Consider the following 27979-nt stretch of genomic DNA (forward strand, 5'->3'; position numbering starts at 1 on the left):
TCACAATTCCTGAGAATTTTCAACACGAAAGAATGTTGGGATTTGAAACTCAACTCATTTTATAGAGTACAGCATTTTTACAATCTGATTGCAGTGTAGAATTAATCCTCTCCATCTTCAGTATGTTCACAGCATTTTTCCATGATGCATGACTCAGTCTTTATTGGTAAATCCAACATAACTCGAGCAAAAAGGAAGAATCTGATATCCGACAGCCCCAGAATGTACACAAACCATGTAGCATGTTCCATGTATATTGCTCTACCTGACTGCTTGTATTGCCAGTAATTCATCATCAGGAAAAATTGTAACAATATCTGGCCTACTGCTTTTGACCACGTAAATGGTCTCGCATATGGATGTGTATTTCTGCCTTGACCACAAGACGCATACGTTTTGAATCCTCCCATAGCAACCCATTCCACTCTCGTGCGTGGTCACAAGCAGCCTCAAAAATTTCCTGTCAGACAAAAGACAATCAGATCCAGTAATGGGAATATGAAGATGAACAGATCACTCTAAGATATTTTTACCCTAGAAGGAAATTCATCATAATAATGTGCAGGATTCATCTCAACCCTATTCAGATCTGATTCCCACAGCCTAATCTGCCACAGAAGAGTGCATTTCAAAATGTCAGAAGACAAAGAAAAACACGGCAATTCTAATTGCAATAACTAAGAAATTTCAGGAACTTTGTTGTTAAGTAAAATAGCATGGTCAAGTCTGCTATTAATGGACTGCCGGTGGTTACATAGAATCACATAAATTGAATCACAAGAAAGGAGCTACAGTATATTTGTTAAATACAAATATGAATATAGAGAACTGAAACCTGATCTGTGACATTTTCTGGTACAGTTGGTATTCTCTCTGCTACGCGAGGATGAGCATTCTGCTGAAGAAAAGAAATTATCTGCGAATATAGTTCAGGAGTTAATTGAAGCAAAATATCTACCAGAAAGACAAAATAATGAGAGAAAAGATAATAACATTTTAGCCTTCCAATATTGCAGAACCAGTACAAATGCAACAACACTTTTTGCCCAAAAGAATACCAAAATTAATGTGAAAGTAATTTGTGGGTGCATCTTAAGAAAGGGAGGACTGTAGCAAGGTGTTTTGTCCTTGTGCCAACAAGTTTTTTTATTTTATTTAAACAATTGAACCTGCCTATGTCTCTTCCATGGTGGTATAATAGTACAAACCACTAACAGATCAAGACACCTACATTATGTGCATGTTGAAAAGAGCATACCATTATAGCGATTTTGAGCATTTGACCATCTCTTGGATATATCCTCATTGCTAATAGTTATATTCCACTTATTTGTTATAGATTATTCAACCTAATAGGCAATATCTTTCAAGCCATAAGAAATGTTGTCACAATCCCTAAATAGCCATTACAATTTATAGAGTTGACTGAAGCACTGATGTGAAAAACAGCGCTGTGCTTGTGTCAGACAAGGATACTGAGCCAACAGGCGGACGTCTGTGTCTAGTACATATCCAGAAAGAAAATAATAATAATAATTGGGACTCAGCCCCAACACAGTCAAGACAAGGCTACATAAAAAATTGAGAAAAAAAAAAAAAAAAAAAAAAGAAACAAAATAAACAAAATTTGAATCCTCAGATCTTGTTGGATCTCCATTCCAACTACTCATAATGGTCAGATTGGCATAGATTTCACTGGTGCATCTTCGACTTTATACCCAATTGATTGTTGCTTCTCTCTAATTGTTACGGCTGTGGGTGGTTCTTATATGTAGTATATAGTGCAAAGAACAGTGACGAAAGATAATATTTAAGAAAATGTGGTGACAATGAGAGAAAGAGAGACATTGGCCACGAGAGAAATAATAGAAGATCCATATTCCCAAGATAATTTCATCACAGCAATGATTCTTCAAATAATTTTCCAATTGAAACTAAAAAAATTGACAAGCAGTAAGATCCCAACATGTCAATTCAGATTGACCAACATGCAACTTCCTAAGTGAAATGGTTGAATTAGCCTCAGTTAAAAGGTACTTGTGGGTTTGGATTAACTTATTCAGGCAAAGGATGAAAGAAATACAAATTACCTTATTGTAAACTAAAAGGATGATTGGACAGGCAAACAGGGACGTGGACATAGAAAAGTTTGAGTGGCATACAATAATCCATAATGCTAATCCAATTAGTTGGGATTAAGACTAAGTTGAGTTGTAAACTAAAAGGTAGATGAGAGTGGACTAGAAATCAATACTTGCCTGATCTGCTGTAATACCATTTTCGAAAGCATTATACAAACTTTCTTTTGTGATTGCTCCAACTATAAGATTCGGAAGTTGATACTCTACCCTGCATATATAAACACAATACTTTTCATCTCAGAGATGATTAACATATATAAAAAGACCACCTGGATTCTCAGGCAAGCAGGATGGTGATAAAGATCGAAGTGCATAAATAATAAGTAGTCAAACTCCACTGTATAAACAGATATAGGCAATTCAAGTCATAAATTCCATTAAAGTAATACAAAGGAGAGAGTTGATTTTTAGACAAAAGACAATCTATATCCCATGATTAAAAATAAAAATAAATATATAAATTGATATCATAACAGCTATTTATCAACACTCAGTATTTCTAGATTTTTTTTTTTTTTTTTTAAATGACTTCAAATAGCCATAAAAATCATTTTTGGGGTTGGTCATGGATCCTCAACAAACTAGCTAGGGTTGGCCATATGTATTCTTTTTTTCTGTTCTATTTTATTCGAAGTACTTCCTTAGTTAACATGTTCTTTTTTCCTACTTCTATTAACGTTAATTTTGGTCTTCCTTTATCTTTTTTCACTCCATTAACTTGAATCAACTCACTCTTTTTCACAAGTGCATAAATCACTCTTTTCTAAAAATGATCAACTACCTCAAGCGACTCTCCCTAATTTTTTCATCAATAGGGATCATCCCTATCTTTAAATGAATTTCCTCATTTTGAATTTTGAATCTTATCTTTTCTTGTATTTCCAGTTATCCATCTTAACATTCTTATTTTGAACTACACTCATTTCATGAATATTCCTTCTTAACAACCCAAAATTTAGTACCATAAAGTCTAGCTAGTCCTATAGCAATATTTAAAAATAAAAAATAAAAAAGAGAAAAAGAACCTAATAGGTATTCAACTATCACACAATACTCAATCTCTCCATCTTTGCGAATTATTGCACCAAGATGTCAAAGACTATAGCTCTTTGGTGTCTTTTGACTATTAAGTCTTATAGTACAATTATCTTTGTTTCTACTTGTTATTGGACTTACATTCCATGTACTCTATTTTTATTCTACTTAACCAAGGGACTTCCTCTTGAATCGATTTAGTGAACTCATTCGTCGCTAGTGCAAAAGAGATATGGACTTAATGTCAATCCTTGATGCAAATGTCTAAACTCAACTGTGATGCCTCCACTTGTTCTCATACTAGTTGCAGCTCCATCATACATATCCTAAATCAACTTAATAAATTTAGAGGAACTCATTTCTTTTTCAAAACCCACCACATAATTTCAGTAGGGACTGTCTCATATGCTTTCTCTATGTCAATAAAAACCTTATACAGATCCTATATTTTTCCATTAGACGTTTAAGTAAAGGAAATAGCATTCATTGTGGACCAGTGACCACCCTAGCATATAACTAAATTGATTCTCCAACATTGTTGTTTTGCATCTTAACCCATGTTCAGTTACTCTCTATCAAAGTTTCATAGTGTAACTCCTAAATTTAATTTCACAATAATTTGTAAGGTTTTAAATATCTCCACTGTTCTTGTAAATCGGTACCATATTCATCTATTCCTCCTCCCAGTACTTTTAGACCTCATCCAGTGATAATTGAAAAGATAACAACAATCTCATAAAACACTTTAAGACCATTCTAACAGTCTTATTAAAATTAATAAACCCACAAATGAAGCTTGCTTAGGAGAAAACATTGAACCCAGAAAAAAAAAAAAAGAGAGACTACCAAAACCCTATCAAGCAAATTGCCTGGCATACCTTGAGAAAAGACGTAGAATTTCACAATGCAACTTTGAAGTAGAGTACGCATACAACCTAAAATTTGTTTCCACAACAACAAATCCCTGGGCAAAGAGAGAAGAAGCAAGAGCCTAAATATTAATTTACAAATTTTTATCCACTACATATTTATAGAAGTGAGGACTGAGGAGAAAAAGACTATTATAATACAAGCTGAACAAGGGAAAAGAAATATAATCAAAGTGACAACAGGATTTTATCAAGTCTAAGGTTTATATGAGACAAAAAAGATTCACAGGAAGAAAATTATAACAGGCAGAAGCTCTCAGATAAATGACTCCCTGTATGATGAACAAAATAGCTCCAACAAACCCAATCCATCCTATCAATCAGTTTTCAGGACTGTGAATGCCAGAGAGGCTAAAAATCCAAAATAGCTCAACAACAGAAAATGATGGTAACTACTAATCAGTTTTCAGGACACCATCGTAGAAAATGATGGTAACTACTAATGGTGCCAACAAATAATAGCAAGGACAGATATTCAATTATATAAATTTTACGTTAAGAACATCCAAATCCCATGTTCATAGAGATATAGGATTTGTGATAATCTATTTCTGCCTTCTCCAACAAGTTTTCTGTACTGTTTGTGGCTATAATGGTACAAAAGAAGAACTGATGAACAAATACAATCAGTTTTGAGGCTTCATTGTAAAATACAGCAACACCAGGCTAATTGCAGGAGCTAGTGGGGCGCAAGACATGTACACAGAGGATATTACAGAACCAAGCCAGCAAGAGCATACAGGCACAGGTAACATACCCTTTGTCACAAATCAAAACAATAATGCCAACCATATGCATAGAAAGTGTAAGTTGGTTATTGTCTTCTACTCAGGAGTAAGGTTTTCAACTGGGAGACAGTGATATCACAAACATACAATAATGATGAGTGGAATCAAATGCAACCACAAAGACAACGGCAGACAAACAACAAAGGATAAATCTATTGATCGAACAATAATTCCTGACTTCACAAAGAACATACTTGTTTCCGTGATGATGAATCTGTTAAGCTCACTGAAAGATTGGTAGCTAATTTAGTAGGTATAAACCAACTCTCTTTCCTGCCCTGTACACGACACCAAAAGAAAGAAAGAAAATCAAACCTCTTGCAAAGCAACTATTGATCTTTATATGAGGGATAAATGGCACATTCTACAGCAAGAATAGCAGAAAACAGAATACCTGCTGAAGTTTTACCAATCCCAAGTCTGTTAGGTCCTTAATCGTATTCCTTTGAACTTCAGTCAATGTGTTACTATTATATGCCTAAAACACAATAAAAGTGAACAACATTACACCAAGGTGAGATATGCAATAAACAATAAACTTCTTAGAAAGAAGGCAAAAAGGCCTCGAAATATAACATAAGAAAAAGAAAAGATACAGTTATTTTTCTTTTATAATAGGTGAAAACAACTCACAGACGTGCATATGAGAATCTGTAATCTCACTCTTCACCCTTTCTTTACAGGGGCAGTAGATGTTATTTGGTTCAAAGTCCATTCTCACAAAGATACAGAAACTATTAAAGCAACACTAAGGTATATCAAGGTATATGTAATACCTCACCGGTGACATGAAAGCTAAGCTCTAATAGGAATGAAATTAAATCAGCTGGATCCACACCTCGCTCCTGAAACAAAATTAGAAAATCCAGATATAAGATGGAACACTGGTATTAGAGATGGGGAACTATTAAACAAAGGAACTGGGAAGTGAACTACCAAAGAAAATCTCACTATCCATACCTCAGAATTAGAGATGTATTCTCTGATGATGTACCAAAGTTGTGCATTGGTGTCCATCAGCTGTATTTTGCACAGATAAAAAATAATTTCAAGTAAAACACAACATAATAAGTGCAAGCAGCTCATGAATCATAAGATGCATACCAAGAACTGGAAACCACTATCAGTTAATCGCGGAGCTTCTTTATCCCTGTACAAATGCACATACACAGCACAATACCAGATATAAGACACAGTAAGCCCATACTACACAACAAACAGGGGAATGTAAAATGACTGCAAGAAAATAAAATAATACGAGAGAAGACCTTTGACTCAAAAGGCCTCTCTGGAAAACTTTCATCATGGAAGAGCTGATATTCGATGGCCTTTCAGCTTGAGCCGAGCTTATAAGTTGGAGCAAGAAACACTAATTTAACACAATAGCAAGTCACAAGAGAGTCTAGCTTTAATCAAGAAACTGAACAACGGGTAAATTCAAAAAGTGAAATTAATTTCACTCACACAGAATAACATGGTGAATAAGAGTCAGAGAAAATTTTCAAATACATGCACAAATAAAACAGACAACAGAAACATATAGTTGAGCTTCACACCTCCCATTGTCCAATGGCATACACATCAAGTTCCTCCACGCTTGGGAGCCTCACGGTTATGTTAGAAGGCATTGGTTCCCTTGGCAAAACTTCACTGCCATATCAAATAATAAGGTCACGTGCCAAATAAGATTAAAACATCTTGAGCACTGTAATTAGCCAAACATAATTGAATGCAGGATCATATTTTTAATTTTATTTATGCCATTGATAAAATAAGATTTTAGGCATTCAATTTAAACTAATATGGTAACTCTAACAACCTATAAGCAATCTGAGGCCATAAATTAAATACATTCATGACCAAACATGGAAGCAAATGGTGAAAGTAAAAGGAAAAAGAGCAGTGCATGTTATATTTTACAAAGCTACACATCCAAGGTTGTGATTTGTATTCTATGGGGGTTGGATGGAGGAAAAACAGGAAAAGAAGGTTTCTATTTCATAGCTTTTGTCAAAACTTTACCCTGAGTTGAATCCTTTAGAACTCCACATTGTATCTAATAAAGATCATGTAATGCCTGTATGAGTTATGTACAGTATACATGAAACACGGTAGATTTATCTTATTTTCTGTAATTATTAGATTCTCAAGTCCCAAAGACCCACAAAAGAATCCCCAAAGGAAAGAAACACATTCATTTAAGCTAACTGATATAGAGAATAAAAGTCAGATTTATGAATCTAAACTCACCCATGTGTTAAAAGCTTTTGGAGGTTTGTCTGAAATGTTGGATTGATTTTGTAAGTTGTTTCCTTTCTCCTGCCAGTAAAACATGAAGTTCATTAACAATGCAGACAGAATAGATTTTGATTCAAAACTATACTCCAATAATTTAAAAATGATTATTAGAAAGATAATAGTAGTGAAAGTCATTTCAAGAGATATATACAAATTATATGGCACATTTATCAAAAACAAAAACATTCAAAAAAAAAAAAAAACTAAAAGACTGGAAAGTTGTGGCACTTTATAACTTTCAACAATATGCAACTCATATAAACGTACTTATAATTCCAAAAAAATTAAAATTAAAATGAAAGTGGACAACCTTTGGGAGTACTCACATTATGAGGGAGAACTGAAAAAATTATGTTTTCATTCTTTGAAGAAAAAAAAAGGAAGGTATGATGACATTTCAAGCAATGTCATGCAGTCAAGAGTAAATCTCAGAGATCAGGGAACACAAAAAACTGAAATCCAAACATGTTTTCTTTCTCATATCCCCAGTTTACCGCAAAATAAGGCATTGCAATATGATGGGCAAGCGCATAGATGTCCAATGAAACTAAGTCAAACTCAAATATTTCACAGCCTTATTGTAAATGTTTTCATGGTACAGAAAATATTCCATCCTAAGAGGTAGTATATCCCAATAAATTCGTTTCTTGTTTCAATGTTTTAGGACAAATTTGGTTCTTATTGGGTTAGATTAAAAGAAAAAAGGTTCTTAAAACAGTTAATCTCCTCGGCAATCTAACTCTTTTATTTCTAATTTCTCTTTTACAGTTTCAAATAAACAGGAAGACACCATATATATATCAAAAAATTCTTCCATTTTCAAATGAAATGTTGTGTAAAGAGAAGCTGGCCGCATACCTGTCAACAGTTTCAGTGAATACCCTTAACTGAATCAACCTATCAATCGCAACTCTATGCTTTGAGGACCCATCAGGAAGTACCCACACCTCCATTGACTTGGCAGTTATCGGAGAATCAATGTATAACATTTGTAAAACATACTTCTTGGCCAAAGGTGGCAGAGACCTGAGAAACTCACCCAAACACAAAAAAAAAAAACCCACATATGTCTCAGAGAACTTGGCATTTGACATCAACTTCATAACCCATTCAGCCAAAAAAAAACAAAATTTGCACAATAACTCTCTAGGACTGAATGCTACTAATGAATAAGGAGTTTCCTCTTGTTCTTGGTTTTTCTTTTTTTTTTTTAATCGAAACATATTAACTAAAACTATTTAATCCCAACATCAGGAATTGATATTCAAGTCATTTGTGTGTATATGTATATATATAAATAAAAGATAAACTAGGTCTGAAGCAATCACATTATTAAAACTGAAGAAGCAAATAGCAACAAAACCTCTAAAAGTAAAACCAAAGTGAATGAAAGGGAAAGGGAGGGACCTGAGAATGGCTTCGCAGATGAAAGCGTTGTCGTAGAGCTTGTCAAGCTTCATGGCCGGCAAGGACGCCACCATGTCCATGAAATTCTTCGCTATTATCTTTACCTCTGGCATTCTGATCTCTCTCTCTCTCTATCGATCAAGCTTGCTTAGGGTTTTGAATGAAGCAAAAGGTTTTAAACTGTAGAAAAGTGAGAACTTGAGCGACCGATATCGTTTCGGAACTCTGACTTATGATGCTTCTCTTCTCATCACTGTAAGACTATAAAGACTGTAACTCTTAAAAGGTGTTCGTTCTAATATGTCCTGCGTTAATTGCGAGATGGGGAAGAAGGAATTTTTTCTTTTTTTCTTTTTTTTTTTTTTGGGTGAAAGAAAATTTACCACTGCTACTTAAAAGCCGTAATTGCGTAGTGGCTATTTTCTTTATGACATGTTTTTTAATTTTTTTAATTATTTTTTGAGTAAGAACCAACAAGCTTTAAACTTTATAATAATGGCATATAATTCCATGCAAACGCATAGATACCTTTAAAATTTTTATTATAAAAATATAAATAATTAGTCAAATTAATTTTTTTTTTAAAGCATGTAACACATGCATTCATACATACATATACATTTAAAATTAAACAAATTTTATCATAAAATATAGATGATTAGTCAAATTATTATTTTTAAAGTAAACATAATTAGTCCCATATTAAAATTCTTAAATAAATTTAATACTACTTATGATTATTTTTTTTTCTTCTAATTTTTAATAAAATAAAAAGTGTGGTGATTTTTATTTTATTTATTTTTTGAGAAACATATGGTGATTTTTATTGAGTATATTTGATTATTTTTTTTTATTTTATAGTTCGTTGATATTAGATTCTTATTGTTTTGCACTCATTAACTCACTTGACACAAAGATAAAAAATAAAATAAAAAATAAAACCGAAGTACACACATGGCACAAGCTTAAGTCGATAATTATGGTATAGTTTTCACATAAATTTAGACACATGACGCAAAATTAGATTATAATTTCAAATTCTAATTCAATTTTCTCTAATCTTTACCTATTAATATATATATAACTTATAAATTTGAATTTGTTTTTTTAGTTGTATGATTATGTTTTTTATGGTTTATTATATTGGACTCCTCGTTTTCTACACTAAATTAACTAATTTGGCACAAAAATTTAAAATTTTAGATTAGATGGGACACATTACGTAAAATTAAACTCTAATTGATATTCAATTTTTACACTAAATTAACTCACTTGGTACAAAATTCTAAAATTTAGATTAGATGAGACACATGGCGTAAAATTAGACTCTAATTAAAATCCAATTTGAAATTTAATTGGATTTTCTCTCTGTTTTACCTATTATTATATATATAGATATATAGATTGATATTTGATTAGTGACCACAATTCGACTTCCTATAACCGCTCTAAAAATAGGCCCTTATGAGGTGCGATATCAAATATCATAAAAAATTTGAGTGTCTTTCTTATTATCAATTAGTTTTGAGGTGGAGTAGCACGACTTATGATTCGACAAATGGTATCAAAACCAAAGTTATGATATCAAATGTCAAAAAAAAAAAATTGAGCGTCTTTCTCATCACTAATTGGTTTTTTTAGATGAAATGGCACAACTCGTGGTTCAACAAATGGTATCAAAGCCAAAGTTATGAATTCTAGTCACAAGAATGTCATTTTAAGGGAGGGATTTTTGGGGCTCACAATTCAACATTCAATATTGCAATTTAGATTATGGAATTGATGCCCCCCGACCCCCCCCCCCCCCCCCAAAAAGAAGACTGAAAAGATATGTGTTTTATTCATGAAAAATCACACATCTTTATCAACATTAGCAAAGTACAACAAATGCATGGGATAGATTCAACCATATCCTCATAACATCAACCACAATTAAACAACCTAGGAGTGAACAGTCCCTCACCTTTATAGTAAATTATAAATTCCTTCAATAAAGACATAGAAGTTTGGGTTTTTTTTTTTCCCCTAATTTAACAACAAAATGCTAACAATTTCGTTAGATAGCATCGTTTCCAAACTATTTAGGAAACTAACATCTCAAGCCTCTTAAACTCGAGTTCACTATAGCAAATCGAGTCTGTAAGACTCGAGTTCCATATGGAACTTCCTTCAAACCCAAATATCCCACTGCAAACAGACCAACCCAGAGAACACAAAAAACGAATCTGGAGATAAACCAAACCAAAAAACACAGAAAACAAACCTTTGGTGCCGAGATCAACAAACCCAAGCCACTCCAATGCCAAGATTGTCAAACCCAAGCCACTCCAGTGCCAAGAACGCCAAACCCAGTGCCAAGAAAGTGATTTTTGGGTTTGGGTTTTTGCTTCGATTCTGAAATTGTTATTTTGGATTTGGGTTTTTGCTTCACTTTTGAGATCGTTATTTTAAGGGAAGAACTATTTTGAGTTTTGGGGGCTTGGAAGAAAAGAGTGGAATGGCAGTGGAGGAAAAAAAGAAGAAGAAAGGAGCAGGAACTCGAGTTTCTTAAGCTCAAATTGTTAGAGTAACTCAAGTCTAACAAACTCAAGATGCTAGTTTCTTAAATAATTTGGAAACGTTGCTAACTAAAAAAATTGTTAGTAAAATTGTGTTATTTTGAAAAAAATCCTAGAAATTTGTACTTAATTGGCACGTATTATTGTTAATAGTGTTGTTGGTTTTGTCTATGATTGCACAAGGGAAAATGATAATTGGGTCAAGTTGAGTTAGGTATTACACCAGATGCAATAACTATAAATAGTTGGCATTGAGGGTAAAAAAAAAGGGTAAAAAGTAAAAATGATAAAAAAAAAATTAAATTAAAAAATGAAGAAGATGTTTATGAGTTGAGAGGAGGTAATTGTATGGCCCGATCCTAATCCCTATTGGTCACCAATTTGTCAGTCACCACTCACAAGTCAAGACCTATGAAAAGAAAAGGTCAAATGTTTCCGTTAAAGACACAATCAAGCAACAAACTATTCACTATGGTCGTCTCCTGGCAACTATTAGCAATCCTCTATTTCATTCACACTTTTCAAAATTAAGATATAGCATTTGATACTAATTAAAAGCCATTGACGAACAAGCTTAGGTGAAGACAATCTTTAGTGAAACCATTTTTTTCTCATAACTAGAAAATTAATTAGCCGTGGCTGCTCAACCATGAACATGTGTTGTACACATCGCTATGTTGCCCTGCACTAAAGTTAAATCTCACTTTTAACTCTAAGGATGATTATATAACATTATAGTGATACTATAATGATAGATTACACCCTATCCTACCACCAAGGCAAGGATGACTAGATTACATGATAGTGATTGCTATAACAACATTTTACACTACCATGACATTGTAGAATGTCGTAAATTGCTTGAAATGTCCATTAGGATCAATTTATAGTCAGAGGAGCGAGGAACTATTATCCACGCTGTAAATCAGATCCAAATTGAATGAAACTCCTTGGTAATGTTTCTAAGCTGAGAGCTTAGGCTCTACAAAATAAACTCAGCACACAATGCTGAAGTTGAAGCAGGGCTTTGCAAGAAATCCCACTACCTGGATGCTACTGAAATCTCCAATATCAGCATTGAGCACTACAATTATCATAAAGTAGGATTAACCTGACACACAATCACAATCCTCTGAGCAGTATAAGTGCAATATCTATTGCTGCAAAATTCTTTAACTTATCCAAGAAGCTTACAAACTGTCACCACCATTTAGGATCCGTTTGGAATCTACTTATTTTGCTGAAATTGAAAACTTTTTACTAAAAGTACTGTAGATAAAGGTAAAAATTAGCTAAAATAGTACAGTGGGATCCATGAATAGTACCAAAAGGTGCAATAGGATCCATGAATAGTAGCAAAAATATGCTGAATAGTAAAATAAGTTGGCAAAAATAATCTTTGCCAAACGGACACTTAGTCAATGTATCTATTGAAGAACAGTCTCAATGTATCTATTGAAGTTAAAGAGATACATTCTAAGCTTTTCTTTGATTATATGATGAAACTTGCAAAAAGATCCATCAGTGACTTCTCTCTCATCAATATTGAAAGAGCCACCCACATTACACTGGTTATCCATGGTATGCTATCATAAGAAAAGGATTGAGTACCGGTTAAGTGACATGAAGCTCAAGGAAACTGATGAGGGAAAAGATGGATGAAGAAACTTGTGTTCCTGTAAACAAAAGGGGCCTAAGACTGAACTAATCTGCAAAAAGGATATTCCTACAATGCTAAAAAATTGTTAGGGTATACATTTTGTCTTAAAATTATGCTTAGCTTCTCACTATGCAGAAGTGCTAGGAATGTCTTCAGCAGTCTCTATGTGATCAACAGATGGTCTAGTTGGCTTTGGAACAGGGGGGGGAAGCTTTAGTGGCCTATTCGGACGAACTTTATCAACTTTCTCCGAGTGCATATCAAACTGCAATTAAGAAAGTTCCCACTGGATTACATGGAAATTTTGTGAATTCCTCCATCTAATTTATGGGGAAAAACTTGAAAAATACTGCACTGAAATATTGATGATTGTCCTGTAGCAGCCAGAAGTTATGGAAATTATGCAAACAAAAATCCCAATACATACACACCTATATGTATGCAAGGTTTATATATGTGTATGTGGTTTTCTTTGTATTTATTTTCTCCCCAGATTTGATAAAATGTGTACCATACTAGTCCTCAAAATTATAGCATCATATGAACGAATCAATTTATTGTGCATCTCTTGCAGTTGTGCAGATGGGGATATGTGAGGGAGGACAAAGGAAAACAAGGGAGGGGAAGAGGAGGAATATTCATTCAATTGCTACCCAAATGTTTGCAACCAAGCTTCTCATAATACAGGATTTAATTATATCAAACTAGGGCATATATGCATAATTAAGCAAGGTCATCAAATTGACATTAAATGTAGTTAGACTATTGAGCCCATTGACTATGCAAAGGACACTGTCCAGGCAAAAGTACCTGGCCAATGGACATTGAGAAGGAATTACATAAAAAGATTATTACAATTTCAAAGAAACCTTTCATATTTAATCCTTTTTAAGACACGCAATCATAAACATGATGCAACGCCAATTTCAAAGAAGCATAAAGATCTCAACTGGAGAACCAACAATCTCAAGCTTAATAGATTTAAAATCTTCACTAAAACCAAATGCTTAACTCATTGAGAAAAAAACTAACCTTGTACCCACAGCCAGATACACAAGCATGGAAACATTCCTGTATACAGAAACAATCAATATTCAAAGAATTGATAAGATAATCACATTCAACCATGTTCGTGCTCTTTTCTTCCATGTTATGCATTTCCATAATCTAAAAATTTCAAGAATGTTAGCAGAACATCAAGGACAACCACAAAGTTCCACTAGATATATTTTAGTATGTGGTTCGTACAATGCATCAAGAATTATATTATTATTCAAACCTTAAATTCCAACACTAACAGCATTTCCAAATAAAAAGAATAATAATTGTGAAATCTTAATACTGGCTCTCCCCTTCAAATCCAGAGCCTAGGAATTCATGCATAAATTAGAATGTCTTAAACTTACAATCATAAAGTAAAGCAACTTAATCTGTTGAATATGCTTTATCAAAAAGAGCACGAATTACAGTAGGTCATTAGTCCTTTTTCTTACAAACTTTTGCATAAACTGGGGCTGTTAAAAAGATCTCATTAAAAGTCATTAATTCCAAGACAAAGATAACCACAAAGTAAAAGGCATCCAACTTTCTGGTGTTGTAGCAAGGAAAAAAGGACAGATCAGACAGGGCAGTACCCCATGTCAAGTCTGGGATTAAAATGCATTTAAAAAATGCACCCCAATATGCAATTAAACTCATTTGACTGTCCCTCAAGCAATCTCACAAGGCACCACCATGTCACTCAAAATCTTTTATCAATTGCACACACCACCATATCACTTCAATTTTATAATGTTGCTCAAATCCTCTTCTCAGGCAGTCAAATTATTTGGATCTTGCAAGAGTTAAAGACCAAAAGTTACAAGGACTTTTTGTGCCTACAAGTTCTGAACTTTAAAATTTATCTAGTGTCTGTACTTACTGTATTATTATTGTTCTCTACTTCCCCCCAATTGACTTTCAAATTGCAAATTTAAAACAAGCAGTGCCACCATTGGCCATTATCTTCCATTGTAGCCATAGAACATCTTCAAATTGAATATGATTGTTACATATTCCATTTTGATTGAAAATTAAAAATTACAAACAAAGTAGTATGTATGAGTACTTTAATAACCAAAGAGGATGAATGCCCATCTTCAGCAGGCACCCTTATGTGAAGGCTTTTAACTATAACAGCAGTATAAATATTAAAATTTAACTGCAGCATTCAGTGTAATGAAAAAAGGGAAATAAAATGTGAAAGAACCACAGGTGAAAGATGAAGTACCTCTGAGTAGGTGGAATGTCCAGGAGAACGGTCAATGTAGGAACTCCATTGGTGGTCCTTTAATACAGGGTCCTTATAGCATATCTCATTGCACTCCTCCAAGCCTGGACATGCAATACTCTTATCATATCAGGCTAACAAACAAGTATAAAGAAAATATTGATTCCATGTACACACTCCTTTTGTGTTGGCAAACTAACTCTCCAAACCAATGATTCATTACATATAAAGGTTTAATACATGGCTAGATCGTTCAATTAAGAAATTGATGAGCTAAAGTGAACCAAGAGTTTTTGAAGTCATAATTTTCAAGATGCAGGCTAAGCCACATGCTAGTGGGCTTTGTAGCCCAAAAATTCTCCCCTTTAAATAGAGAATTCTAGCGCACAATGCCATCATATTCATAGGAAATTTACGGAATTTTGAGGACTAACCCATAGTGTATCTAACTGGTGGCCCCTAGAAACCAGCGCCCAATCCACTCCCCCCTCTCCCCCTCTCTCTCTCTGAGAAAAGAAGGCTAACTTTGCATGGTCCATTATCCCGCATCACTTCAATAAGTTCGCATGTTTTATATATTTTTGATCAGTGTTAAATGAATGTTTCATTATTGTTAACACATCATAATAATGAAACTTTCTCATCAAAATCCCTTTGTAAATGGACCCAAACTGCAGTGCTAAATATACCAAATTTTTTATCCAACTTAACTACCACATTGACACCTTAAAAGATTTCAATAAAACTCCAAATATTTGATGCACAAAAGGAATCAAAAAAGTAAAAAGCTAAGAAACAACAAAGTCTGGCAATGTCATACCGATCAGCTTGAGAAAACTGCAGCACAAACAAGAAAAGTAAAACTTACATTCTTCCCATGTCTTTACATCAGCATCACAGCCCTTTTTGCAAAATACACGCCCTACAAGAACCCATGTTGGACCCAATTCAGTAATTATAGATTTTAAAAGGGCAATTAAAAAAAAATAGTGCTAATCATGATTCCAAAGGCAAAGCAATGCAAACCCAACATATTCACAAAGGTTAATGGGAGGAAAAGCATTTCAAAATTCACCCAAAGATCCCTACAACAAGCATTGGTAAAGAAAAATGACAATGTAAACGCAATGAATATCATAAATACTTTACAATCATTGCAAGAAAGTGCCAAGTAGAATGAAATCAGATCATCTAAATATTTACTCCTTCAGTTAGAAATTGGTCGAAAGCCTTGTTCTCATCACTAACATCTCTTTCTACTACTTATACCTAATTAATATTTTTATATATATATATATATATATATATATATTTATATGTTGCAGTCTTAAGATATAAATATTTTTCTACTTCGTATGTGTGGTCATTTAGTAACCAAAAAACTCATCATACATGTACTCAAAATTAAACTTGGAACACATTTTGAAAAATCAATTTTTTACAAGCAGACTAGGGGAATTCAAAACTTGGTTCTCCTCATAAGGAAGACCAAGCAATGATACTGAGTTACAAGACTCTTGACTACATTTCATACGCTTGCGTTCCAAGGAACAACACGCGTGCTTATTGCACATGTACATTCCCGTATTGTGTGATCCTTACTACAATGTGTTACAATTCAAATTCAATTCTAACTAACTACACCCACTTCCAAATTTAATGATGAATTAGACTCATTTTTTTTCTAAAAAATTTGACTTTTTTTTATTTTTATTTTTTTTCCATTTTATGTTATGGAATTCTACATGAGGAATTTGTCTGCGTTACACTTACATCTAAGCCAAGACACTCAAAAAAAGACACATAGTGATAGAGCGAGCAACAAGAATTATTTAGAGATGAGAGAAAAAAGAAATAGAGATGGAAGTGTTGAATAGTTACATGGAATCTGCATCAGTGCTGCGTATTTGTTGGTGCACTGGTTTCCGCAAGGCGACGCCCACTGCTGTGGTAACATTCTCTTTCTCTTTCTCTGTCTCTTCTTCTTCTCACCTAACTCTCAAGGCAAGGCAGAAGAAAATGGAACAGTGTTGCTTAAAAGTTCTCCTCTTTATGTGAGGCTATTTTCGTCATTTTCATTCTTTTCTTTTCTTTGTACAACAACATGTTTCGTTTCGTGGTTTGCCTTCGCCCTTTTAATTTTATTGGATTCAAATATTTTCCTCCGAACAAAAAAAAAATATAGTAATTAAAATATAGTGACAGTTTCAGTGAGTGCCACACTGCCACCTGCCTTTTCTGTTTTTTTTTTTTGGGTCAGCAAGGTTTCAGTTCAGTGGCTCGGAATTTCGGATCGATTGGCTTCATTAGTTTTTGTTGTTTGGTTGGGCGAAGATTTTTTTTTTTTTTTTTTTTTTTGAAATGCTAAAAAGATACGTGGCATCTTTTTTTTTTTGAGGAAAAGGTAAAAGAAACTTTATTGCTGGAAAAACAAACTAAACAATATTCTCCAAGTCCCGTGGAAGTTCTTCTATCCACACATCGATATCAGCAGATAAAACTGCTCGTCTAGCAAGTGCATGAGCTAACTTATTGCTCCTCCGATTAACATGCATAAAATTACACATAAAAGAAGAAGATAACAGTCTTATCTCATCAATAATATGCCCATACAAAGTCTGCACTGGTCTAGTATCGTTAATGGCTTCAATAACTTTCAGAGAATCACCTTCAATCACCACATTGTGAAGACTGAGTTCCTGAGCAAAGCAGATGGCTCTTCGAGCTGCCAAAGCCTCCACCACATCGGCCGAACCTGGGAGCCGCACTCTCTGACTTAACGCAGCCATAACAAGCCCAGCCGAGTCCCTCACAACCACCCCTAAGCCAGCGCACCTCTGTTCCAGGAATAAAGCCCCATCAAAATTTAATTTGTACACACCTGAATCAGGGGGCTTCCAACGCAGATCCATACTTCGGGTAGCCATTCGTGGATTCACCGGTTGAACATCCCGATACTCCTGCAGAAGCTCTGAAGCTCGGTGCATCACCAAATTTGGACCCCAAGTTCTCTGCCCCTCCCTCACTCTGTTTCGCCTCTCCCAGATACCCCAAGCAGCCATAGCGAACATAGCAACCAGATTAGAGGAACCTTGCTTACATAAAAACTGAAACAGATCACCGAAGTTAGAAAAATGATAAGCACGAAGAAAAGAGAACCGAGCATCTGACATCCAGATTGGTTTCACCGCATCACAGAGCCACAAAGCATGAATCACGTCTTCACCATAGTCGCCACAAGCATCACAAATACCAAACCTTAAAACCTGACGCCTTTGCAGATTGCATTTCGTTGGTAATGCCTCACGAACCGCGCGCCACAGAAGATGTTTCACTTTGTTAGGGACCTTCAACTTCCAAATTCCATTCCATAACCCCTTTCCGGACTCCACATCCGACGAGCTGGGTTGATTCTGATGCTGAAATGCTACCAATAAGCGATACGCGCTCCGAACAGAGTACACACCATCATCTGTGTGAGGCCATATCAGAGCATCAGTTGCCTCATGGTTGCTAACGTGGATGTTTTTGATGGCTTCAGCTTCCCACGGATAGAAATTCAAATCAAGAAGCTCCTCATTCCAGAGATGTGAACCAGGCAGCAGCAAATCCTTGACCATATTCAGAGAAAGGTCCCTTTGTGGAGATAAAATCCTTCCCCCACCATCAAAAGGCAGCCAACGATCACTCCAGATTTTAATATCTCGCCCATCCCCCACCCTCCATCGAGCTCCCCTCAAAACACCTTCCCTAGCTTGTATAATACTTCGCCAAGCAAAGGAGCCAACCGGAGAGGCTACCGCATCAAAAATGTTACCGGAAGGAAAGTACTTTGCCCGAAACACCTTATAAACCAACGAGGTCCTATCATGAAATAAGCGCCAAACTTGCTTCCCCAACATGGCATCATTAAACATACGTAAGTCGCGAAAGCCCATGCCTCCAATTGACTTTGAAGAACAAAGAGTCTCCCATTTAACCCAGTGGATCTTTCTAGAATTCTCAGAACACCCCCACCAAAACTTACGAATCATAGCTTCTATATCTTTAAGGAGACCAATAGGAAGCCGAAAGACATTCATAGAGTACGTTGGGATTGATTGAACCACCGCTTTGATCATTATTTCCTTACCGGCCTGAGACAACAATTTCTCCTTCCACCCTTGCATTTTAGCCCAGATCCGTTCCTTGATGTGATTGAAACACGCTTTCTTCTCACGACCCACAAAAGAGGGAAGCCCCAAATACTTCTCATAGTTTTGAATAACCGGCACCCCTAGCAAAACTTTTAATTCGTCTTGAACCTCCGCGGAAGTGTTTCGACTAAAGAAAGCTGTAGTCTTATCCGAATTCACCTGCTGACCCGAAGCAGCCCCATACCATGCAAGAATAGACTGGATTTTAGCACATTCTTCAGGAGTAGCTCTACAGAATAACAAGCAATCATCGGCAAAAAACAAATGAGTAATTTTTGGACCCGCTCTACAAATAGAGTAACCTCTTATCTCCCCAGAATTTGCAGCTTGACTAAGAAGGGCATTCAAGCCTTCTGCACAAAATAGAAATAGGAATGGTGACAAAGGATCACCCTGTCTCAACCCTCGCGAAGGATAAATATGACCTGTAGGTACGCCATTCACCAGAATCGAGTAAGATACCGTTGTGATACATTGCATGATCATGGCCACCCAACTATCTTGAAAACCCATCTTCAATAAAATTTTCTCCAAAAAGACCCACTCCACTCTATCATAAGCTTTGTTCATATCAAGCTTTAACGCCATAAAACCTGTCCTCCCAGAACACTGAGTTTTCATATGATGTAAAGACTCAAAAGCAATAAGAATGTTATCTGTAATAAGCCTATCCGCAACAAAGGCACTCTGAGTCTCAGAAATAATGGACTTAAGAATAGGTTTTAGCCTATTAACAATGACTTTACTCAAAATTTTATAGATAACATTACAGAGACTGATGGGCCTAAATTGAGCTACAGTTTCAGGATTGTTTACCTTTGGAATCAAAGTAATAAAAGTGTGGTTTATAGACTTCAAAAGATTACCTGAATTGAGGCAAGAGAGGACAGCATCTGTGACTTCCATACCAATGTCAGGCCAAAAGGATTGATAAAATAGAGGGGGCATCCCATCAGGACCCGGGGCTTTTAAAGGAGCCATATGTTTTATAGCCATCTCCACATCCTCTCTACTATAAGGACAAGTCAAAGCTTCATTCATAGAGGTACTAACCACGGGCTGCACACCAGCCAATACACGCTCCAAATCTGTAGGATTTGAGGATGTAAACAATCTAGTATAAAAATCAACAAAAACCGCCCCTACTTCCCTTTCATCCGAAACCCAAGCACCATGAGGGTCCCTAATACCTTTAATAAAATTCCTCCTTTTTCTTTGAGTGGCTACCCCATGAAAGAATTTTGTGTTCCGGTCTCCACAAGCCAACCATTGAGCTCTAGATCGCTGAGCCCACATACGATTCTCCTTATCTAATAAAACATTCAGCTCTCGTCGCAATTGTACCACCACCTCATAGTTGCCTCCCTTGGCCGAATCCTCCTCAGCTTTCCATAGCAACTCTTTTTTCAATCTAAGCTGATTTTTAATGCTACCAAAATGATCCTTGCTCCACGATTTCAGCAATTTTTTACACTTCTTAATCTTAGTCACTACTCGGTACATTTGATTCCCATTCGGCTGAATCTCCCAAGCCCTCTTAACAGTTGCACCACATTCTTTATCAGCCAACCACATCTCTTCAAAACGGAATGGTTTGCGCTTCCACCTAGTTGCTTCCCCATTTGGGTCAAACACCAACAGGATCGGTCTATGGTCTGAAGCTACACAGTGAAGATGTCTAATGGTAGCCGCTGGGAATCTAGACATCCAATCATAGTTAGCAACCCCTCTGTCCAGCCTCTCCCATATAATTTGCCCATGTCTATTGCCCTGCCAAGTAAACTCCGGACCCGTAAAGCCTAAGTCCACAAAACCACAAGTGTCCAAAACATCCCTGAAAGCTTGCATCTGCCCATGTGGCCGAATCCTACCACCACGTTTTTCATCAGAGAGTAGAATTTCATTAAAATCTCCCATACACACCCAAGGTAGATGAGGCTTTGAATTTAACATGCGCAACATATTCCAAGCCTCTTCCCTATCATTAGTATCCGGTTCTCCATAAAATCCCGTAAATCTCCAAACCTCACACGAACCACCTTGAATTATAGCATCAATATGAAATCTGGAAAAACTATCAACCCAAACCTGAATTCCATGTTGCCAAAGGAGTGCCAAGCCAAACCTGAATTTCATATATATATATATATATATTTTTTTTTCCGTATACTATATATAATAGAGATTAAATTGGGTTTTAGGCCAGTCAATCCTGACCCGACATGTCAGCAAAATAATAAAAAAACCATTTCCTCTCTTCCTCTCTTCCTCTCTCCTCTTCCCATCTCCCTCACTTTTCCAGAAGCATTGAAGGCAAGCAACGTTGAAGGAGACACAATCTCTTTTTTTTTTTTTCATATCTTCCTCTCTTCTGCAAAATCCTATGAAAGAATTGCAAATTTTACAAAGAAATCCCAACAAAGGGGATGTTCACACACCCAAACTAACCATCAATGGAACTCACAACAAAATACAGTGAGAAACCCATGTCACAAACTCAGATCCACCCAAAAAAAAAACAACCCAGTAGTTTCAACTTGCAATTTTACTTCAATCTTGCAATACCCAAGCCACAAAGAACAACATAGACAACAATATTACTAAAAAAAACTCAAAACCACATTATAAAGCAATTTCACTTCACAGGCCTTGCAACAGAAAACCTTCAAATGCATATTTGAATAAAGATAAAAAAAATTAATTAAAAAAAAAAAGATAGAAGAAAAAAGTGACCTATGAATCTTGAACTAAAGAAGAAAAAAAAGGGACCTAAGGAAAAAGACGAAGAAGAACTAGGTGCTGTGATGAGAGGTGTGAGAGATAAAGTAACGGGTAAAGAGGGAAAAGGGAAGAGAGAGAGCTTGTCATGAAAGAGAGAGAAAAGAACCTCAATTAGTTGATGTGTTGGGTCAGGATTGGCTGGTGTAAAACACACCTTTTACGCCAGTTCCTGATCCAATTTAATCTTTATATAATAAAAGTTGGGTTTAGAAATAATAGTTACGTCAAGTGACTTCACTAAATTGTAAAAAAAAATTTAAAATTTAAAAAAAAAAAAAATATATATATATAATTATATTCTCCCATAATTTCTAAGTTGATAAAAATCTTAATCTTATTACAATCCAAATTCTTTATCTAATCCTCTATAATAATAATAAAAAATAGCAACAAAGTACACGTTTTAGATTTAGATTTTTGTTTTTAATAGATATAATTTTTTGGGCAAATTATAACTTACCCACATGTGATTTGGCTGAAATTTAAATTACCTACTTGTGGTTTGAAGTCTCTTCTTGAGCAATTTAGCGAAGGCTGGAGTGATTGACACCAAGCCTAGGATGAACCTCCGGATGTAAGAAACTTTCCCAAAAAACTCTTCAATTCCTTCTCTGTGGCAAGTGGCTTCATGGTTGCCATAGCTGTGGCTTTGGTTGGGTCCACGTCTATTCCCCTACTGTAGACCAGGAATCCCAAGAATTTCCCAGAAGACACTCTGAAGGCACACTTGAGGGGATTCATTCTCAGTTTGAAAACTCTGCATCTTTCAAACACCTTTTTTAATACTTTGACATGGTCCTCTTGTCTCCTTGACTTTACAACCATGTCATCCACATAGTCTTCTAGCTTGCGATGCATCATGTCATAAAATATGGTAGTCATCGTGCGTTGGTAAGTTGCACCTACATTTTTCAACCCGAAGGGCATCACAGTGTAGTAAAAATTGTCTATGGGTGTTCTGAAAGCAATTTTCTCCGCATCTCTTGGCGGCGCTATTCAAATTTGGTTATATCCGCTAAATCCATCCATAAAGGAGAACATGGAGTTTCCTGCTGCAGAGTTTATTAGTAGGTCCATGTTTGGCAGCGGGAATTCGTCCTTTGAGCAGACTCGGTTGAGATTTCTAAAGTCTATGCAGCATCTTATCTGCCTATTTTTCTTCTTCACTGGCACGATATTTAGACAACCATCGCGAGTGTTGGATGAAACCAGCAGCCAAAAGCTTTTACACTTCTTTTACTATATGTTCTTCTATTCCGGTATGAAACACTCTGGCAGGCTGAGCTATCGGCTTAGCCTTGAGATCTACGTTGAACGTGTGCACTACCAATCTTGGGACTAGCCCAAGCATCTTGTTGTAGTCCCATGCGAAGACATCTCTGAACTCTTTCAACAATAATATTAGTTTTGACTTTTCTTCCTCTGACAATTTCGAACTTATCGAAATGGGTCTTGGCTTCTGTGGGTCGACTTCTTCCAATTTCTCTTCTGCTGCCACCTATGTGTCCTTCTCTGCTGTAATTTGCTGTAATTCCCTCCTCTTTTTTAGTATTGCTTTCTTCTTCCGAACTTTCCTGGGTTACACAGGACACCAAACTTTTATGCTCTGGCCCTTATCTGGGACCCTCTTGCACATTGCAAATGGGCCCCGTGCACCTTCATAACTTGTAGACTATTCTGCCATCAAGGGTCCGAACCCCAACACATCGTGGTGCATCACTTAATGTCAAAACGGGCGCTTCTTTCCTCTTCTTCCTTTGGATTAGTAGTCCCCTCAGATTGGGCTCCGGGTCATCTTGAATATCCTTCCATCTGGGGAGGAAAGTGCCTTGTGGTTTAGATATTAAGCTTTCACCGGATGGTGCCCACTCATTGTAAAACATGGTTTCTACTAGATAAGCCTCTGCTTGCTCGAAGGGTGACGAGTTTGCCACTATTCGTATCATTATGTTGTTCAGCCTTCCTTTCACGCATTGATGGTAGGTAGATGAGACCAACTGGTGTTTATGCAACCATGGCCTTCCCAATAATATATGGTATGAGACTTTCGTTTTCACTACATGGAAACTGGCTAAGGAGGCTATTGGTCCTACTTTCAACTACAATTGGATGTGGCCTGCATTATATTCACTTCTTCCACCAAATCCTATCACCTCCATTTGGCACCCCTATATTTTCCTTTTTGAAATTCCTGTTGCTTGCAATGTGTCCAGTAGAATGAGGTTTATGGAAGCACCTATACCAACCAAGGCCCTTTTGATAGGGATTTGGTTTATGAAGGCTGCTAGGTAGAAGGGTCTCCTATGATCTAAATACCCCACTTCCATGTCTTCATCACTAAAAATGATCTCATTTGTATCCTGTAAGAAAGCTTTGTCAGCTTTGGCTTCTGTCGACAAGCATTCTACTCATGCCCCTGAGGCAATGCTTGCTAGAGCCTTTGTGGCAATTCTTCGCTCATTTACTGTGAGTTCCAACTGATCAAACAGTTTCCTAAACCTCTAACTTTTCTGCAAGGTGGTAATTGCTGCAACAAGCAAGGCTGACCTTTCCTCCTCGTCTTCCCCTGAATCCGCGCAAATGACGACTGCTGCCACTCCTTTTCCCTTGTGGTTCAGGAACGGGTTTCTTTGAACTTATGGCTGAGATAATTCGAGAGTTCTTTCTTTGATTCTTCGATATACCAGTCTACGAAGCGCCCAGAATTCTGCGATAGGGTGTTGCACATAATTGTGCAAACGACAGAAATGCGGGTCTTTCTGCTCCTCTTCGATCGGTTCCTTGGAAACTTGGTTGGGCTTGAAGACCCCATTTGCAATCCATTTATCTAGGAGCACATCTAGCTCCTTCGATGTACATGGTAATGGTGGAGGAGTCTCGTACTCCTTCCCATCCGATTTCCTTTTCCTTTCGCCAGTAGATACTGCCATGGCTTATGGAGTGGTCTTCCATTCTTTGGGCCTGTCAGAGCTTGACCTTACTGATTGGGCGGTTTTCCTAGCTTTCTGCAGCAACTGTGAGAACTAGGAGATTTCTAAGTTCTCCAAAACAGCTATGTATTCTGATGGTGTTACAAAAAACGCCAACTCCTAAGCTCGTCCATATAGCTCATCCAAAGAAAGACCAACTAGGGCGAACCAAGCGCATGTAGTGATCGTCCTAGGCGTCCTTAATGACCTCGTCCATCCTTAGAAGCATTTAGATGGACGAGCTCTACACTTAATAAAGAAAATTAGGCCTCTTTGTGATGAATCGTTTCCAACGACAGTTATGGAAACGATAGTCAAGAAACATAACTCCCACGGCAGTTACAGGAGTTGACTCCAAATCCTACGGACTCCTTAATAATAGGGGGAGTTATGAAATGAATAACCGCTTACATCGACCTATATAAACACTTTTACTCCTGTGAAGAAGGGTAAGTTCATTCTAGACAATATTCCTAGAATCTTGAAATTTCAGATTTCCTGAAGAAAGAAACTAACTTCATCATCGGAGGATTTGTGGCCAGTCACCCCGGTCTCCTCTGACTTTTGTCAATTCTTTTTCAGGTCCGACATATTATCTTAATCCACATCATCCAACCTACTGATTTTCCGAGAAACATCAGTTGGCGTTGTTTATGGGAAACATATTATTTTGCAGTTTTTTCTCTTTTTCGTGACAAAAGGTTGAATGGTCCGGACCAGATCGAGGGCTACTAGCCCAGGCCATCAGGGAAGCAGAGACACTTCAAGCAACCCCCATCGCGATCGCCAATCTGCAATGGTCATGCAGACATCATTTGTCCATGTGCAATCCATGGCGGCTGCAATGGCGGAGTTAACTCCCCAAAACCAAGAATTAAGAAGGGAGATTAATCTGAGAAGGCAGACACATGAAGAGCGTGAAGGAGGAGGACAAACACAGAGTCATGATGATAGAGAAAATGTTGAAATTGGAAGTCAGTTAAGAGGTACCACTTCACGAACGGTGCCACACTTGAAAGAGGAGATGGACCAAATGAAGAAAGTCATGGAAGAAATGAAAGAGAACATGAGAAGGGCGAATCCTATAGAAGATTTGGTCCACAGAACTGATTCCCCCTTACGGCTTCTATCAATGGTCACCCTCTACCACCAAAGTTCAAGTTGCCTTCTTTGGATTCGTATGATGGGACACGAGACCCTTTTGATCACATTGCCACCTTTAAGACCATTATGCATCTTCAAGGGGTTCCCGATGAAATAATGTGTAAAGCCTTCCCTACCACCCTCAAGGGCCCAGCACGAGTGTGGTTCGGTAAAATACCCCCAAATTTAGTAAGTTCTTTTGAAGAATTGAGTAAGTTGTTTGTCAATAACTTCATCGGAAGACAGAAACACAAACATTCTTTGTCTAACTTGTTGACTATAGAACAGGGGGGAAATGAAAGCTTGCGGTCCTTCATCACCCGTTTTAATAGGGAAGCATTGGCGGTGGACGAGATGGACGATAAGTTGTTATTGGCAGCTTTTCATAACAGACTTAATTCAGATCTATTCATCCACAAGCTTTACGAACAAGAGCCTCAAACTATGGCTGAACTCGTCCACTCCGCTTAGAACTTTATAAATGCAGAAGATGCATTCATAGCCTAGAAGAGGAAGAGAATTGAGAAAATGGAAGCAAACTGCCACTCTGAACAAGGGCCCCGTCCAAAGAAGGGACGGACGGACGACAAAAAGGACCGAGATAATAGGAAGACAGGCCCCCCAGCAAGGAATCAGAATTATACACCCCTAAATGCTCTACTTGATCAAGTGCTCATGCAGATCAAGGATGATCCTTCCTTGAAGTGGCCAGAGAAGATGAAAGGCGATCCTAACAAGCGCAATAAGAATAAATACTATTGCTTCCATAGAGATCATGGCCATGACACGGACGAATGTTATGACTTGAAGCAGCAGATTGAGAATCTTATTAGACAAGGAAAGTTGAGGCATTTCGTTGGAAGAGATCATAAAAATGAGAAGTTGAAGGGAAAAATGGAAGAATCATCACGACCCCCACTTGGAGAGATAAGGGTTATTATAGGAGGGACTTCAGTAAGACAGTCTTCCAAGTCAAAGAAGACGTATCTCAAAGTGGTGCAAAACGTCCAACTTTCTAGACGATCACCAAGGACGAGGGGGACCGATGAGTCAACTATCTCATTCACCAACAAAGAAGCTGAAAGGATTCATCATCCGCATGACGATGCCATTGTCATTACTTTACTTATCGCAGATTATACAACTAAGAGAGTGTTGGTGGATAATGGAAGTTCAACAGATATATTGTACTACCCTACCTTCCAACAGATGAGGCTTGGACGAGATCAACTTCGTCCAGTGAGCTCGCCATTGATAGGGTTTGGAGGAATGAAAGTGCAACCTGTGGGTACCATTACGTTGCCTGTAGTGGTGGGAGCATATCCGCAGCAAGTAACTAAGGACGTGAGTTTCTTAGTGGTTGACTGTTCGTCATCCTACAATGCCATAATTGGAAGACCAACTCTAAATAGTTGAAAGGCGGTCACGTCCACTTACCACTTGTTGGTTAAGTTCTCAACAGAACATGGAGAAAGACAAGTGCATGGAGATCAACTAACAGCTAGAGAGTGCTACCTGGCCATGTTGGCCATGGACGAATAGGTTCAGACAATGAACATTGAAGAAAGAAAACTTGTGGCGAAGCCCATCGAAGCATTGGAAGACATTTCTTTGGACGAAAAAAACCCTGAGAGGTGCACCAGGGTTGGAGCAGATTTAGAAGAGGTAGTTAAGAAGGACCTCGTCCGTTTTCTGAGGAAAAACATTGACGTATTTGCTTGGAGTCATGAAGACATGCCAGGTATAGACCCTAGTGTCATTACCCACCGTCTAAATGTGTATCCTTCGTATAAGCCTATATGACA

General features: G+C 36.9%; 3 protein-coding genes across 3 annotated transcripts; 1 reads left to right on the forward strand and 2 right to left on the reverse strand.

Annotated features, from left to right (window-relative positions):
• Window positions 1-35: 35 nt before the first annotated feature.
• On the reverse strand, window positions 36-8963 carry LOC126725939 (general transcription and DNA repair factor IIH subunit TFB2). The gene is made up of 15 exons (XM_050430963.1): window positions 8599-8963; window positions 8050-8217; window positions 7144-7212; window positions 6450-6543; window positions 6162-6262; window positions 5998-6043; window positions 5854-5913; window positions 5670-5738; window positions 5288-5371; window positions 5088-5171; window positions 4055-4140; window positions 2259-2349; window positions 836-916; window positions 534-608; window positions 36-460 (listed from the first exon to the last, which is right to left on the reverse strand). The coding sequence occupies exons 1-15, from the start codon at window positions 8709-8711 to the stop codon at window positions 323-325; spliced, it is 1359 nt and encodes a 452-aa protein (XP_050286920.1). The 5' UTR covers window positions 8712-8963; the 3' UTR covers window positions 36-322.
• A 3591-nt stretch (window positions 8964-12554) lies between these two features.
• On the reverse strand, window positions 12555-17233 carry LOC126725941 (uncharacterized). Its single transcript, XM_050430965.1, has 5 exons — window positions 16967-17233; window positions 15954-16007; window positions 15086-15189; window positions 13849-13887; window positions 12555-13081 (listed from the first exon to the last, which is right to left on the reverse strand). Exons 1-5 carry the CDS (start codon window positions 17040-17042, stop codon window positions 12944-12946), a joined length of 411 nt encoding a protein of 136 aa, XP_050286922.1. The 5' UTR covers window positions 17043-17233; the 3' UTR covers window positions 12555-12943.
• Window positions 17234-26702: 9469 nt separating this feature from the next.
• On the forward strand, window positions 26703-27590 carry LOC126728179 (uncharacterized). The gene has a single exon (XM_050434043.1). The coding sequence runs from the start codon at window positions 26703-26705 to the stop codon at window positions 27588-27590; it is 888 nt and encodes a 295-aa protein (XP_050290000.1).
• Window positions 27591-27979: the final 389 nt, after the last annotated feature.

The sequence above is a fragment of the Quercus robur genome, chromosome 5 (assembly GCF_932294415.1).
Source record: "Quercus robur chromosome 5, dhQueRobu3.1, whole genome shotgun sequence".
Lineage (NCBI taxonomy): Eukaryota > Viridiplantae > Streptophyta > Magnoliopsida > Fagales > Fagaceae > Quercus > Quercus robur.